General features: G+C 35.1%; 1 protein-coding gene across 1 annotated transcript in view; it reads left to right on the top strand.

Annotated features, from left to right (window-relative positions):
* The window catches only part of LRRIQ3 (leucine rich repeats and IQ motif containing 3), a 197,448-nt gene extending 184,509 nt beyond the window's left edge, over positions 1–12,939 (top strand). The window contains 2 exon segments of the mRNA XM_036873689.1: positions 7,743–8,472; positions 12,783–12,939. Of these exon segments, the coding sequence (XP_036729584.1) occupies positions 7,743–8,472; positions 12,783–12,939 (887 nt within the window).
* Positions 12,940–15,022: the final 2,083 nt, after the last annotated feature.

Below are 15,022 nucleotides of genomic sequence, written 5' to 3'. Positions count from 1 at the left end.
CAACTCCAGTCAAGCCTTTGGATGCCTGCAACCCTGGTTGACATCTTAATTTTAATATCATTGGGAAACGCTGAGCCTCAGCCACCCAGCTAGGCTACTCTTGCATTTTTAACCCAAAGAAACTGAAATAACAAATGTTTATTGTTTTAAAGCTTTATGTTTTAGAATAATTTGTTAAGTAGCAATAGGTATTTAATATACCAAGTTTTAATGATAATCATTTTTAAGTCTTCATAGTCTCCAATAACAAGTAATTTAGGCTGAATAACTGATAAAAATATAAAACTTTTTACAATCATTCAGACATTTCCAATAGTTGAAAGATTCTGTACAAGAATTTATTTTCCCATTTCTTTCATTGACAAGTATAACCTTGATTGTACGTGTGTGAAAATGTGAATAGACTTCAAATCTAATTGAATTTTTATATCATCCTATATTTCAAAATTATGATGAAACTCTAATTTACAGAAGAAAAGCCATTCTGCTTCTAGGAAGTATGTCATTAAAATGTTTATCAACCAAAAATGGATTGAAGTATCTGATATATGTGTATAGTCAGCCCTCCATATCTGACAGTTCCACATCCACAGATTTAACCAACTCGATCTAAGATATTCAGAAAAATATTTCCAGAAAGTTTGAAAAAACAAAACTTGAATTTGCTACTTACAGGCAACTATTTACATAGCATTTACCTTGTGTTAGGTATTTTAAGTAATCTATAGATTATGCAGGAGGATGTGCGTAGATTATATGCAAATACTATGCCATTTTACGTAAGGGACATGAGCATCAACCCACTGTGGATACGGAGGGATGACTGTAGTCTGGATTTGAGAGACGCTACCCCAGATCAGCCGCACCTTGGGCTATGTGCCATATTAAGCACCTATTTCATGAGTCTCTTGTCAATAGTAAATAACACCACACACAGTAACTCACTGCTCAAGTACATTTTCAAGTGATGGAAAGCCTCCTGAGCCCCCTTCTGTTGCCATGACTGTAGAGTAGTGTCAGATCACACTTGACTCCAAAGGCTCTAGATAAAATTTATGGCAAAGGAGTGCCTAGAGGCTGTAGTAACTCCACTCTCCACAAAGGTGATCAGTGTCTCTGGGCACTCCGTTATTCATTAACAGCTCACTAGTATGCCACATCACACCAGCTGGGGAACTGTGCTTAGAAATTCAGAAGAGAGGGTACTCCTTTTGTATTAGTCTCCTCGGGCTTCAATAATAAAATGCTACAGAATGGGGAGCTTAAACAACAGAAATTTATTTTCTCACAGTTCTGGAGGCTGGAAATCCAGGATCAGGGTGCTAGCATGGTCATTTTTAGTGAGGCCTTTCATTCTGGCTTGTACATGCCAGACATCTTGCTGTGTGCTCATGTGGCTGTTTTAGTGTGTGTGCATGGAGAGGTAGAGAAAGCAAGCTGTCTGGTATCTCTTCTTTTAAGGACATTAATCTTATTAGATCAGGACCATTTTACTTGTTTTCTGCTCTGGTTTGTATATGTCTTCAGTTTTTGTTTCTCTGTTTCTTTTTTCCTGTTTTTTTGATTATTCAAATACATTTTATAATCCATTTTAATTTATCTGTTGGATTTTTCATTGAGCCTCTTCACATTATATATTTATTTTCTCTAGGGATTATAATATAAATCCTTAATTTAGCACAATCTACTTAATATTGTACCACTTCACAGAGACTACAGAAAGGAGGAGCCTAAATGGCATGTGTGGTTGCATGAGTTGTATATTTTATGTGAAGTGCTATCTTTCATGATATAATTTTCATTAATAGTATGTGTTTTGGGTTATATTGTTGGCATTGCACATGTTATGTAATTCTCTGGATTCTGTTATAAGAATGTTGATTTTTTTAAAACACACTCTTAAAAACTACTTGCTTTTGAACATTCTCCAGAGTCCTCAGGATTTTTTTGTTTTGTTTTGTTTTTTGCCAGATGTTAGCCAGATGTTAGGATCTTACTTCAACATATTGACTATTTCTTTAAGCCTCAGTTCCTTTATCTGAAAATGGGGATAAAAATAGTACAGTACTTACCTCATAAGATTGGTAAGAGGACTAAATGAGATAATTTGTTTGAAGGACTCAGAACAATTTGACATATAGCAACCATTCAGTAAATATTAACTGTATTGTTATGATTGGTGATCAGTAATATCTTTCTTATGAGGTAATCAATATTAAAGTAAATGGTAAATTGTAGTTGGAAGATTATATTAGGTAAGTAAACAAGTATAAAAGCATGCAAGGCTTTATAGGCCATGACAAGGAATTTGAATTTTATCATGAAGGCATATGGAAGCCATAGATCTTTAAAGACACAATTTCGAGAGACTATTGTGGCTTCATCACTGTGTGGGAAATTGTGTGTTGGGAAACACAGAGACTACTTAAGAAGACATTGCAAATAGTCAAAGTAAGAGTTGATAGAAACCTGAATTAGGGTGATAACAAGGAAATGGAGGAACAGAATCAGTTAATCTGAGCTATGTTTTTGAGGTAAACTCTACAAGACTGATCGATAATATGAATAAGCTATTAGGTGTTATTTGTTGAGATAAAGGGCTGATTTTAGAGGGAATTAATTATTGAATGTGTTTTGAATGTGCCAAGTTTGAAGAATACCTATAAGACTTCCAAGTGGAAATGATAAATTTGAAAGTTATCAGCATAGAGATTGATATTTAAAGCCATGAACGTGATTCACTTCAGAAGAGAAAATAGAGATGGGAAGGGGACCTAGTATCAAGTCCTCAACAACTCCAGAAATTTGGTGAAAAGAAAGAGTCTGAAAACAAAACTAAGAAGAAGTAATCAGAAAGCTGGAAGAAAAATCAGGAGAGCTTTAGACAACATAGGGGAAAAAGAAAAGAGATATCTTCAGGATATCAGGAGAGCTTTAGAGAATCTGTAAATCAGAAAATATGAAAAAAAAAAGATTTCAAGAAGGAGAAATGATCAGCTGTGTTAAATGCCATTGAGAGTTCAAGAAAGATTAGAACAGAAAAGAGTGTCCTTTGTATTTATCATCATAGAAGCTTTTGTTAGGGAGAGTTTCAACAGGTGGGTGAGAACAGTAGAGTTGAAATCCATATATAAATAAAAAATTGTTAAATAGAAAAATTAATAAAAGGTGAATAAAAGGACATAGTACAGGGAGACAACTCTCACAGTAGTTTTCACTCTAAAATCGAACAGGAAAAATGGAATGGTAGCTAGAGGGCAATGAGGGTCAAGGGAATGTTGTTGTTCTTGCATTGGTGGTGGTAGAGGTGGTTATGGTAGTTTAAACATGACTGTGAATGATCCAGTAGTGAGGGGATGATAAAGGAGAAAGTTAAGGTAATTGCAGAAGTGAAGCTAAAGGGGGATGGGACCAAAGCACATGTAAAAAATTTGGCCTCTGCTGAAAGAAGGGATGCTTCCTTCATTGTATCAGGGTAGAAGAAGATGCATGAATATACCGACAAGTATATAAATTTGGTTATGGAAATATGAGAACATTTCTATCACTTGACTTCTGTTTTTACTATAATGAATGAAATGAATTATAAAGTCTTGAAACAAAATATACATACAAAGAAGGCTTTCCTGTATATTCTGTGTTAACTGTCCAGTGGATGTTGAGGGGTGTGACAAAATGCTTTGCTGTATTTTCCCCACTCATTACTAAATTATGTGGCTATTTGAACACTATGCCATTGATGGAATTAAAGAGATAAAATAAACTCCTTGTTTTTCATATCCAAATATAATGAAAAAACAATAACATATCGTTCTTACTCTTTGTCAGGTCCTGTTCTAATAATTATATATTATACTTTGCCAGGCTGTTTTCATTTTATTAATTCACTTAATCCTGTTAGATCCCTATAAATTGGGTATTATAATCCACAGTTATCAGACTGAAGCCCAGAGAATATAATAACTTGCCTACACTTAGTAAATAGTAGAACTAGATTCAAATCCAGCCAAATTGTCTCCAGATTTTAGGCTTTCACCACTAGGCAAAGGACATTGATCTTGAGCAACAGATTCACTCTTCCATTCATCTACTCATCCATCCAACAAATATATTTATTGGCATTTACTATTTAGTTAAGCCCACTACCCCTCTAAAAAGAAAACCCTACTCTCTGCAAAATACTAAGAATGGAGGATGAAAAAAAAAAGAAAAGTACTGTCCGTACCGCTAAGGAAATTATATCTAGCTTGCTACTATGGCTAAGAATTACTACATAGAGCTTTAATATAAATGAAATGTGTGGTAAATTCTATAAGGAAGGGAGTGATATGAGAATTTAAAAACTATCCACTCTTATTTAAAGAATAAAGAAAAGTGACATGTGAGGAGACCTTGAAAAATGCATAGAATTTGAACTTATGTAAATAGGGAAAACAACATACTGGACAAAACATTAAATAACATAAGCAAAAGCCCAAAGATGGAAAGATGTGACACATGTATAGGGAAAAAAAATGGAGCTCTTTTCCTATAATATAGGATCCTAAGCTTAAGGGTAAAGAACCATGAAGGTTTTGTTTTCCTTTGTTTGGGTAGAAGGCATGACATGATTAGAGTCCTAGTTTTAAAAGATGAATTGTATAGCAGTGAGTGATATCTTGAAGCAGAGAAGGAAACTGGGAGGTTTTTAAAAGTGCTAATGGGATTATGTTCAACCAACCACTGAGAAAAATGTCAATCATTTTTGGCTAAAAAGTAATTATAGTTAGTATACACAATGAAGTACAGCTTCTATCTTCAAAGAGCCTCCAGTTTCACCAAGGAGGCAAGACTTACTTACATTAAACTATTAAGGGACAAACATATATATATTGGTAACTGTGATGTTGTGATTTATAACAAGAAAGATACATTTGGTCTTTGTCCCCAGTTGTGGCATAGAGCTCCTGACACTTCCTAAGTGATGAGAGCAGAGCAACAAAGACGTCTTTTGTTATGTTAGTGAGGTGACTTTTGGAACTCATCTAAGGATGGGGGCTGGTTTCCAGGGGAATCAACCACATGATTAGAGGGTTAGAACTTTCAATCCCAAACCTGACCTCTGGGGAGGGAAGAGTAGCTGGAGATTGAGTTCAGTTGTCAACGGCCAGTGATTTGATCAATCACACCTGTGTAATGAATCCTCCATAAAAATCCAAAAGGACTGGGTGCAGAGAGCTTCCAGACTGGTGAACACATGTAGATTCAGGGAGAGTGATGTGCTTAGAGAGAGAGCATGGAAGCTTCTCACCAGTCCTTTGCCCTATGCATCTTTTCCAGTCCCTTGCCCTATGCATCTTTTCCCTCTGGTTGTTCCCATGTTATATACTTTTATAACAAACCAGTAATTTACCAAATTAAATGTTTGTCTGAGTTCTGTGAGCTGCTCTAGCAAATTATTTGATAACAAGGAGAGGGTTGTTGGAATCTCCAATCTATAGCTGGCTGGTCAGAAGCACACATGATAAGATGGACTTGTTGCAGGAAATGGGGTGCAAGAGAATGGTCACATCCCAGGTCTTGGGCAAGTCCTTGGGACAGACCACCAAGTGAGGTTCCTTGGCTTTGCACAGGAAAGTATTCAAGAGCGAGCAGAAATAGAGTGAAAGCAGAATTATTCAGGGAGATATACACTCCATAGACAGAGTGTGGGCTGTCTCAGAAGGCGAGAGGCCCCAGGATATAGGGTTGTTAGCTTTATGGGCTGGGTAATTTCATAGGCTAACAAGGGGGAGGATTATTCCAACTATTTTGGGGAAGGGGCAGCGATTTCCAAGAATTAGGCCACTGCCCACTTTTTGGTCTTTTATGGTCAGCCTCGGAACTGTCATGGCACCTGTGGGAGTGTCATTTAGCGTGCTGATGTATTACAGTGAGCTTCTAATGAAGCTCAAGATCTACTGGAAGTCGAATCTTAAGTCATCTTGGGCCTAGTAGGTTCTAACCAGTTTTTGTGTATCCTCAAGTACTGTGGCATTCTTTTAAATGTTGTGCCCTGCCCCCTTCCCTCCTATCTCAGACTTGCGATTAGCATCCAAAGAGAGAAGGGGGCAGGGAAGCTGGTAGGACTGAGCTCTTAACCTGTGGGATCTGATCCTATCTCCAGGTAGGTAGTGTCAGAATTAAGTTGAATTGTAGGACACCCAGCTTGTGTCAGAGCATCGCTTGGTGGTATGAGAAAACTCCCTCACTCCACACAAACCAGAACCTTTAGGAACATTTTAGTGTTGTGTTTTCTATCCCTGATCTTTTATTCTTGGCCAGGTTTCCCATGTCAATGTTTACACATAAAATTAAATTTACCCATAAGAATACCTTTTCTAGGTAGTTGTTCCAGACCACACCCTGTTTACTCTAGACTTGAAATTCTGGCTTTCTTCCCTCTGAGTCTCTAGTGACTTGCTTTAGACTCAAACTCTTAATGCTTATTTTTGGACACTTTGGCTTTCACTTGCTAGCCTTGTTTTTCTACTTTGCTGTAGGCTCTGCTTCCTTTTCTAATGTTAATATTCCTGTAGCCTCTAGTGAAAATCCTACCTGTTCACTTCTTTCCTACTGCGTGACTAGCCCACAGGTTCTGCCCTTCTTCATGGCCACCTTAACTTCCATAAATGTTCCACCATCCGATTTGGCATTATGACATATAAAAACTTTAAGAGAATCTTCTATTAGAAGATTAAAAGATTAGAAAAGATGAAACCCTCATAAACTAGAGTTAGAAGAGATTCAATTTCAATAGAGAGAGGGAATCAGTCAAACGTGGGAAACATCTTTTCTGAAGATTAATAAGCATTCTTTTTTTACCTGTATTTACCACCTGATCCTAAATTCATCAACTCGTTTGTCAGAAAATAAATAATGAACAACAATGTGATTCAGGTTTTTATATTGGATAGCTTGGCTCTGATAACAAATAAACCCAGAAACATATATTGATCAAATATAATTACCTTTTATTTCTGGTTTCCATAAGAGTCCAAGTTGGATAATCCTGGTCAGTGAGTGCTTTTTCAAGCAGTGATTCAGGGAGCCAGAGTCCTTCTACCTTGTAGATCTACCATCTTCTACCACTTTATCCTAATCTCTGTTCAGTGGGTCAGAAGAAGAAAGAAAATATAGAGGAAGCACATTTGTTTCTTAATAGCCTTGGACCAGAAATGACACATATAACTTTTGCTGACACTGTCCTAGAGAAGACTTAGTCTCACAACCACACATAATAGCAGAGGAGGCTGAGAGATTTCATTTCTTTGAGTATCCAGTGGAGGGAAAAACAATTTTTAAGGCAGCTATTAGTTTCCACCAGAGTTAAGAAAAATAAGGTAAAATGAATTACAAAGTCCTTTGCAAATATGAGATAATAATAACTATATGTAAAAATTATATGTATGATTAAGTAATAAGTATAAGGTAAAATGCTGCTATTGAGTCAGTGCAAGTTAAATAATTGTGAGAGATAATAAAGGAAATATAGGAATCAGTGCATTTCTTTGTTAAAATATTCCAATAGTGATTTTTCTCTCCAAAATCATGATTAAATCACAAATTGAAAAGGAATATCAGCTGGGAAAAATGCCCCTTAATAAAGTAAATAACAGGTTCTTGTCAATTTTATTAATGTGGCTTTCAAAACAATTGGGACAGAAAATAAACTGTGCTTAACACTTGTATAATGGATTATATTTGTCTGCTGTGTGATGTAGGTCAGAAAGAGTCTGAAGATAAAACTGAGGATGAAGAATTGGATGTCAGTTTTAGGATATCAGTGTTCAAACTACCAATACATACTTCAGATTCATTGAGGTGTGCTGCAGTATTGAAAGCAAAAGAACAAGATTCTTTTCCTATGTATACCCAGCCACTTTCTACCACTTATCAAAAACCAGTAATTAAAATAAAAGACATGCTGTTGGAGAAGAGTGTAAGAAGAGAGTTTTTTACAACACAAAGAACTGGTATGAAACTCCAAGCACTTTATGATATTGATAAATATTGCTCAGAACAAAAGAAGCAGGCAAGCTATAAAAATAAAGTAACAGCTGTAAGCATGGCACAAGTGGACCAAGAACGAGTTAGATTAACTATTCAAGAAAATTTAAATAAGAAAATATATGCTACGCATAAACTAACTGCAAGAGATAATAAGACCATTCAGAATGGTTTACAACGACTTTGGCAGGACAGATCCAACTACCTTGAGAAAGTTAAAGAGAGGAGAGTTCTGTTTCTGGAAGAAAAAAAACAAAAGGCTAAAGACCGTTTATTAATTCAAAACTTAAATAATGAGCGCACTCTTTTGACCAAAGGAATGACTAAAATTGACAGATTGAAGAAGAAGCAGGCTGTCTTAAAAGAGAAGAGCCTAATTGTTCAGCAAAAACTGGCAACTGAAAAATATCAAAAGGATTTACTTAAACAAATGAAGGAAATTAGGTAGGTACAGTTTTGATATAATAGAAGCTTTTACGTTGTTGGGGAGGAAAAATTTTCCTCTGCCTTCTAGGTTCTCCTGGCTGGTTTAAGAAGTAAATTGATGTGAGACAGATTAACAGGAGAAAATCAAACAAAAGTTTAATAACATCTACACGTGGGGGAGACCCAGGAAAACTGAGTAACTCCCCCAAGTAGCTGAAGCCATCACCTTAAATACCATCTTCAGCTAAAGACAAAAGGAGGTGTTGAGGATGGAGAACCAATTATGAGAGGTTACCAGGAAAAGCACAGTAAACAAGGGTAAGGTTGTCATACAGATCTGTCACTGTCTTCTCCAACAAGTTTCTAGAGGTTTGGTCATCCTCCTCTTCCTCAGCTTACAGAGTTGTAAAATAGCTCAAAGAGATGAAAAGACACAGATAATTCTAAAGGGTACACCAGACAGGACCCCCAGTAATTGTTTTTTACCCTTTTTTACCCTTTTGTGTCTTTCACACAGTTGTTTTTTTTTTTTTTTTTTTTCTTCTGATATTAGATTGAAGCTTATCAGCCACAGTTTTATGCCGGTTATATTTTAAGTGGCCAAACTGTGAATACATATGTTTAAGGCTTATCTAGAAATACTTAAAGATCATTATAACTGCTTATTTCATTTACATTTTTAAATGCTATTGTTTAAAAAAAGTAGTCTGTACTAGAAAGGAGTGTAAAATAAGAAAACATTTGTCTTTTCCTAGCTATAAGCAAATTTAAAACTATTTACTGAGGTACTTTATATAATATCTTTTTAAGCATGAAAAATATATTTTTCTCCTCCAAAATTTAAAAACATTTTCCTTAACGTGTACTTAGTGTGTGTGTGTGTGTGTGTGTGTGTGTGTGTGAGAGAGAGAGAGAGAGAGAGAGAGAGAGAGAGAGAGAGAGAGAGGGAAAGATTTTGGAAATAATTTTTTTATAATTTAATAGAAAATATATTTTGGAAAAGAGAATGAAAGCTAGTCTGGTATATCAAAATGTAAGTCTAGCACAAATCAATGTTAAAGAAATTTAAACAGCTTAGTTTTATTACAGCAAATTGAATGGCTGGTCATCATTAATCTGTAGAGGATACAGAGTCAAGTGAGCTTCCTAATGTGTATTAACTGAATTATCTTCTCTTGTAAGCTGCTGCAAAGATATTATCCTTGAGAGTACACAGGAATAAGGCAATGTTCTGGTTATGTCAATAATGTATCCTAAAAGATATTACTGAGTTTTATTATAAATGTTTTCAAGTAAAGATTGAGTATCAATGTGCAGAAAAGAGCTGTGACTCAAAAAAGTAAAATCTGTCTAGAGACTTCAGAAGTTTCTCAATTCTTTTTCTGCCAATTGGTTCTTCATTAATGTATCAAACACTTCACCTAAAAGCATTCTGGTGAATCTCAATAACTAGTGAAGTCATTACTGAGAATATAGCTTCCTGATCCTGCTCTGGAATGAGGAAAAATGAATGAAGAAAGGGGAACCATAAAGCTCTAGTTTAGGACATTGATAAAATACCCATAGGAGTGTTTAAGAATGAATTAAAAAGAGACTTTAAAATGAAAGAATTTCTATATCAGGTAAAAGCTGGTCATAAGTTTCCCCAAATATTCTTGTCCCTACTCTAAAAAAGTGATGACACTGCTCAGGGCAAAAAGGCATCGTGTCCATTTTGAAGTAGAGTATCATTTAGCTTGGAAGATCTGGCACCTAAGGCAGTTATCCAATTACATCATCTTCTTCTTGTCCTTATTTTTGTCATCAGTTGACCTTCTTGACTACCCTCTTCATTCCCTGTGGTCTTTATATCCTGATATACAAAGCTTTTCTTTTTCCAGCTTCTGCCATTATCAGTGTTAACTTCCAAATTCATAAGAACAACCCTCCCAATTGCCTAACCTAACCTAAACATTTTTGGATCCCAACACCCTTTAAACTCATTTCCATAGACATATAAATGCCACCTCATCACTTGGAACGGCACCACCTCTTAAATTTTAAACTCATATATTTACTTATGGCTAAAATCTTTATCTTTTCAACTCTTTTTTTCCTTTACTTTCACCACATGTATTCTTCAAATATATTGTGACACTCATCCCTCAAATAACCTTTCTTATAGACTTTCTAGTGTAGCTTCTAGGGTTCTTTAATTCGATTATTCTTTTTTCCATTTCACCGAGTGTCTCTGATGTCTTTTCCTTTCATTGCCTCCACCGTGCTAACTGCCTCAGCCCCTACCTTGGAACAATCCAATTATCTATCTTCATTTTTTGTATTCAGGTAAAAATGGCTAGAAGGCATCAGTGACTTGTAGATTTATGCTGATGTCAATTCTATGGCCTCCAACTTCAGCTGCTCCCTCAGGTGCTTGTTCTTTCTCCCATTGCCTACAAAAGTGATTTTAAACCTCATCAACTATAGAGCTTCCTATGCACATACCACCTCTGACCTTTCCTTCTCAACAACTCACTCTGCCCCAAAGGAATTTTAGGCTTTCAAGCTTGAATTTGTTCAATTTTCCAATTCCCTATCTATAAAATTCTACTATCCTATATTTATCCTCATTTTCTTTTCTACTGTCTCAGGATTAGGTTCCCATTTTCCTGTTAAGAGCTAATAATCCCTCTGTTTTTGCTCTTAGTAAGCCTGGAAGTGGGTAATGCAAGACCTCTGTGCTAGGCAGAATTATGGCCCCCAAGAAGATACCATGCCCTGATCCCTAGGACTAAGAATAGGATAAGAGATGGTGGGGGAGGGGAAATTTCCCCTCTTTCCCCTATTAGTTCCTTTGGCTGGCAAGTAAAATAGCATAAGGCAGATTAACAGGAGAAAATCAAATTTATTACATGTGCAAAGGGAATCCATATAAGTATGAAGTGTTCCAAAGTCAGCAAGGCAAGGTAAGGTATATATATACTCTGGACTAAGGAGAAGAAGGTAGGGGTCTGAGGCTTCAAGGGGAAGTAAAGTTATTCACAGGAAGAACAAAAATAGTTAATGTTTGGTAAAAACATGTTTGCTGGGCCATCCTAAGACAATGAGGCACTTTGATCAAATGGGCTTTGCTAGGTTCCTCCCTGTCTACAATGCCTAATACTTTACTATAGAAACTATGGTGACAGCTTCTTCCTGGGACAGGCCCCCTATTTTAATTTCATTTAGGCAGTAAGGGGGAAGTTCAAAGGTTCTTTTGGGCCTGGATTGTTTTTAGCTCAAAATAATTCGCATACCAGAGTGGCATATCTTCGGGAAGCCTGCCCTTGTCCCCATCAATACTACACTCATGGATATGCTACCTTACGTGGCAAAGGGACCCTGCACATGTAATTGAGGGTTGACCTTAAAATAGGAAGATTATTCTGGATTATTCAGATGGGCGCAGCATATTGCATGAGCCTTGAAATGCAGAGGCAGGAGAGAAAGTCAGAGGGAGTCAAAGTAGGAGAAAGACTTGACATGACACGGCTGACTTGAAAATGAAGGGAGCCATGTAGAAAGAGTGAGAAGGAAATGAATTCTGACAACAACCAGCAATCTTGGAAAGAGGACCTCAAGACCTGGATGAGAACTGTGGCCCCGGCTGACACCTTGATTTCAGTCTTGTGAGAACCCAAGCAGAAAATCCAGCTGAGCCATGCTGTGCCTGGACTTCTGACCCATGGAAATTATGAGATAATACATGGTGGTTGTTGTAAGCCAATACATTTTATAGTAGTTTGTTTTATAGCAATAGGAAAATACAGACTCTTTTTTTCTCCTTTCTTACGATTGCTTTGGTTATTCCAGGACCTTTGCATTTCCATGTACAATTAGCTTTTAAAACGTTCAAATTACCTAAAGTTAATACATTTAAAATGTAAAAGGCCTTTCTACAAATACAGTCACATTCTAAGGTACTGTGGGTTAGGATTTCAACATGTGAATTTGTGGAGGTCATAGTTCAATCCATAGTAGAGTCCTAGAAAGAGCTTGGATTTAATGAGGCTTAAGTAAAAGTTCTGCAAATCATGGCATAGTTTGGTTAGATGCCTCTTTGGGAATCTAAGCCAGAGTTTGTAAAAATTCTCAGTTATAGCTAATAGAAAACTTAGAAATATTAGCCCAAGATGAATATTATTTAATAATATAATAATATTTTAAGCAATAAGTGGAGTTCTATCTTTTTCCCATTTTGTATATATCTATTTTGAAGGCATTTAATTATCATTAACAATTAGATTGATTGTTATGGTTTTAGTCATTTAAAAGTATTTCATTCTGTTACCTTACTTTTTTCTTCTTAGGGCTCAAGAAATATATAAAAGACACTGTGAAGAAAAGTTTGTTAATGATATGATTGTCTTTCAAAAAGCTTGTGAAAGATTTCAAGATGCTAAAACAAAAGCTGCAATTGTGAAAAAGAATTTAATCCTTAAAGTTCCCGATGGAATGACAAAGTGAACCAATGCCACATCACATTCTATGGTCATTTTGAATTATGGCCATTATTTTTAGTTAAAAGGACTTTGAAATAATACTATAAAAGAAGAAGTACTCTATGTCACAAGATGGATTTGTATGTAAATCTTCTAAAAATATAAAGAGTGATTAAAATGTTTCTCTTCTCGATCATAATTTAACTTAAATCAGGTTGAGTTGGCTCACCTAAAGGTTCCTTACATATCCAGATATCCAAGGGACAATGAAAAGTGATTTAATTTATTGCAGGAAATACTGCAAAGGCATTGCTTGTATTGTTTCATATCCTGAGTACAGCAATTTGTAAGCCATTCTCAGTTTCTCCGGCAACCTTAGAATAGTAATTTTGGCCCCAGCTGTTGACTTTTATTAAGACACTGTGTTCTTTGATTAGTTTCTTTGCCTGCTTTCATATATTTAATTATATTTCCTGTTTATTTTGTTAAAACAATTTCTTTTTCCAAAATAAAAGTTTCACCATTACATTGGTGACTCATGTTCTTATAAAAATTCAGAAAATATAAATTTTAAAAGGGAAATTAAACATTCTTATTAACTTCCTAGAAGATTGTAAGATTTTTGTATATTTACTTTCAATGTGTTTGCCTTTACATATATGGGGGGCAGAGAGGAGAAATAGAGACAGAAAGGATGCATGTAATTGTGATCATAAAGTATTCAGAAATGGTATATATTCATTTTAAGTCTATTTAATACATATTCATAGTGTAGAATTTGAAAAATAAAGAATATAAAAAGATATAAAAATTCTTTGTAAAATTTTAGTCGATTTTCAATAGTATTTTCAATCTAGAAAGATAAATGTCTCACTTATTATGACATTGCTCACTTAATACAATGTAACTAATGCCATTCAAAATTTCTCTTTAATACTCATCAGTTATATATGCAAGTTTTTCTTTTTAAAATTCTCTAATTTTATTAGTCTATGGTAAATTTCCAAAAATTAAATATTTTACAACAGCAGTTGTTCATTGTGCTTCTATGCTGGACTGCTAAAAAATGCTAGTAGCATTTTCCTCATGTTCTGTAAAATAATAGTTGTCTATTTAAATCCATGGTATCAGTTCTCCCTTTTCTTGTTAATTTGCAGATAACTAATGAGCAAGTCATATTGGTATTTCTAATTATTCTTCAAAAACAACAAAGGGGGATACAGTGAAGTGGTAAAAGTGTGACAGATGTAGATTTCCATAACAAATTAGATAATCTCTCTGTTACCCCGTTTTTCTGTTCTGTATTTGGAAATAATACATTCATTTATGAATGTATTATAATACATTCATGCTTTTTGGGATTTAATTAAAAATAATAGTCCATGTCATGTAGCATTGTTATGAGACTTGAATGAGAAAAACACAAAAAGCAACATAATGCATTCCACAGAGTGGGCACTTAATAAAGGTAAGTATGTAGTAGTGGATGCAGAAGTCTTTTCTGTGTACTTATAGGAGGATTTGTCAACTATCTAAGAGCTGAGGGACACTTTATCAAGGAATGGTAGAATTTGTTGTATTATATATTTGAATATAATTAATTCATTCAATCAATACATTTATTTACTATTTGTTGTCCTTTCTATATGTTCCCATTCCATACTACAGATCTTTTATAATCTTTATCACACAACAGGTAATCGATAATTTCCTTGCTAATTTCCACCCAACTGTGAGCTTCTTTAAGGCAAAGACAATTTTACTCATCTCTGTATTTCTATTACTTTGTACTAATGCAGATATTATATTACACACAATGCTTTTTCTGTTTATAGCTCTGTTTTCCTATTTATGTGTGGTCCCAGGTCAATCTCATGACTTTTACTGCTGCTTGCTGTTTATGTTTTGAAGAATCAAAAATCTATATCTCTAGGTTATATCTTAAATTTCATATATCATCTCCTATATTTCCAAATGCATGCTAGATACCTCTACTTTGAAGGCATAAAATCTTTTAAAAAATCATACATTGAAATGGAATTTATTATTATTTTTTACTATTTCCCTCCCTTTCCAATCTTGCTTCTCTTTCTATATTCCCAAACTTC

This window comes from Balaenoptera musculus, chromosome 1 (genome assembly GCF_009873245.2).
Source record: "Balaenoptera musculus isolate JJ_BM4_2016_0621 chromosome 1, mBalMus1.pri.v3, whole genome shotgun sequence".
Taxonomy (NCBI): Eukaryota; Metazoa; Chordata; class Mammalia; order Artiodactyla; family Balaenopteridae; genus Balaenoptera; species Balaenoptera musculus.
This window is presented reverse-complemented; position numbering and strand designations above follow the sequence as displayed.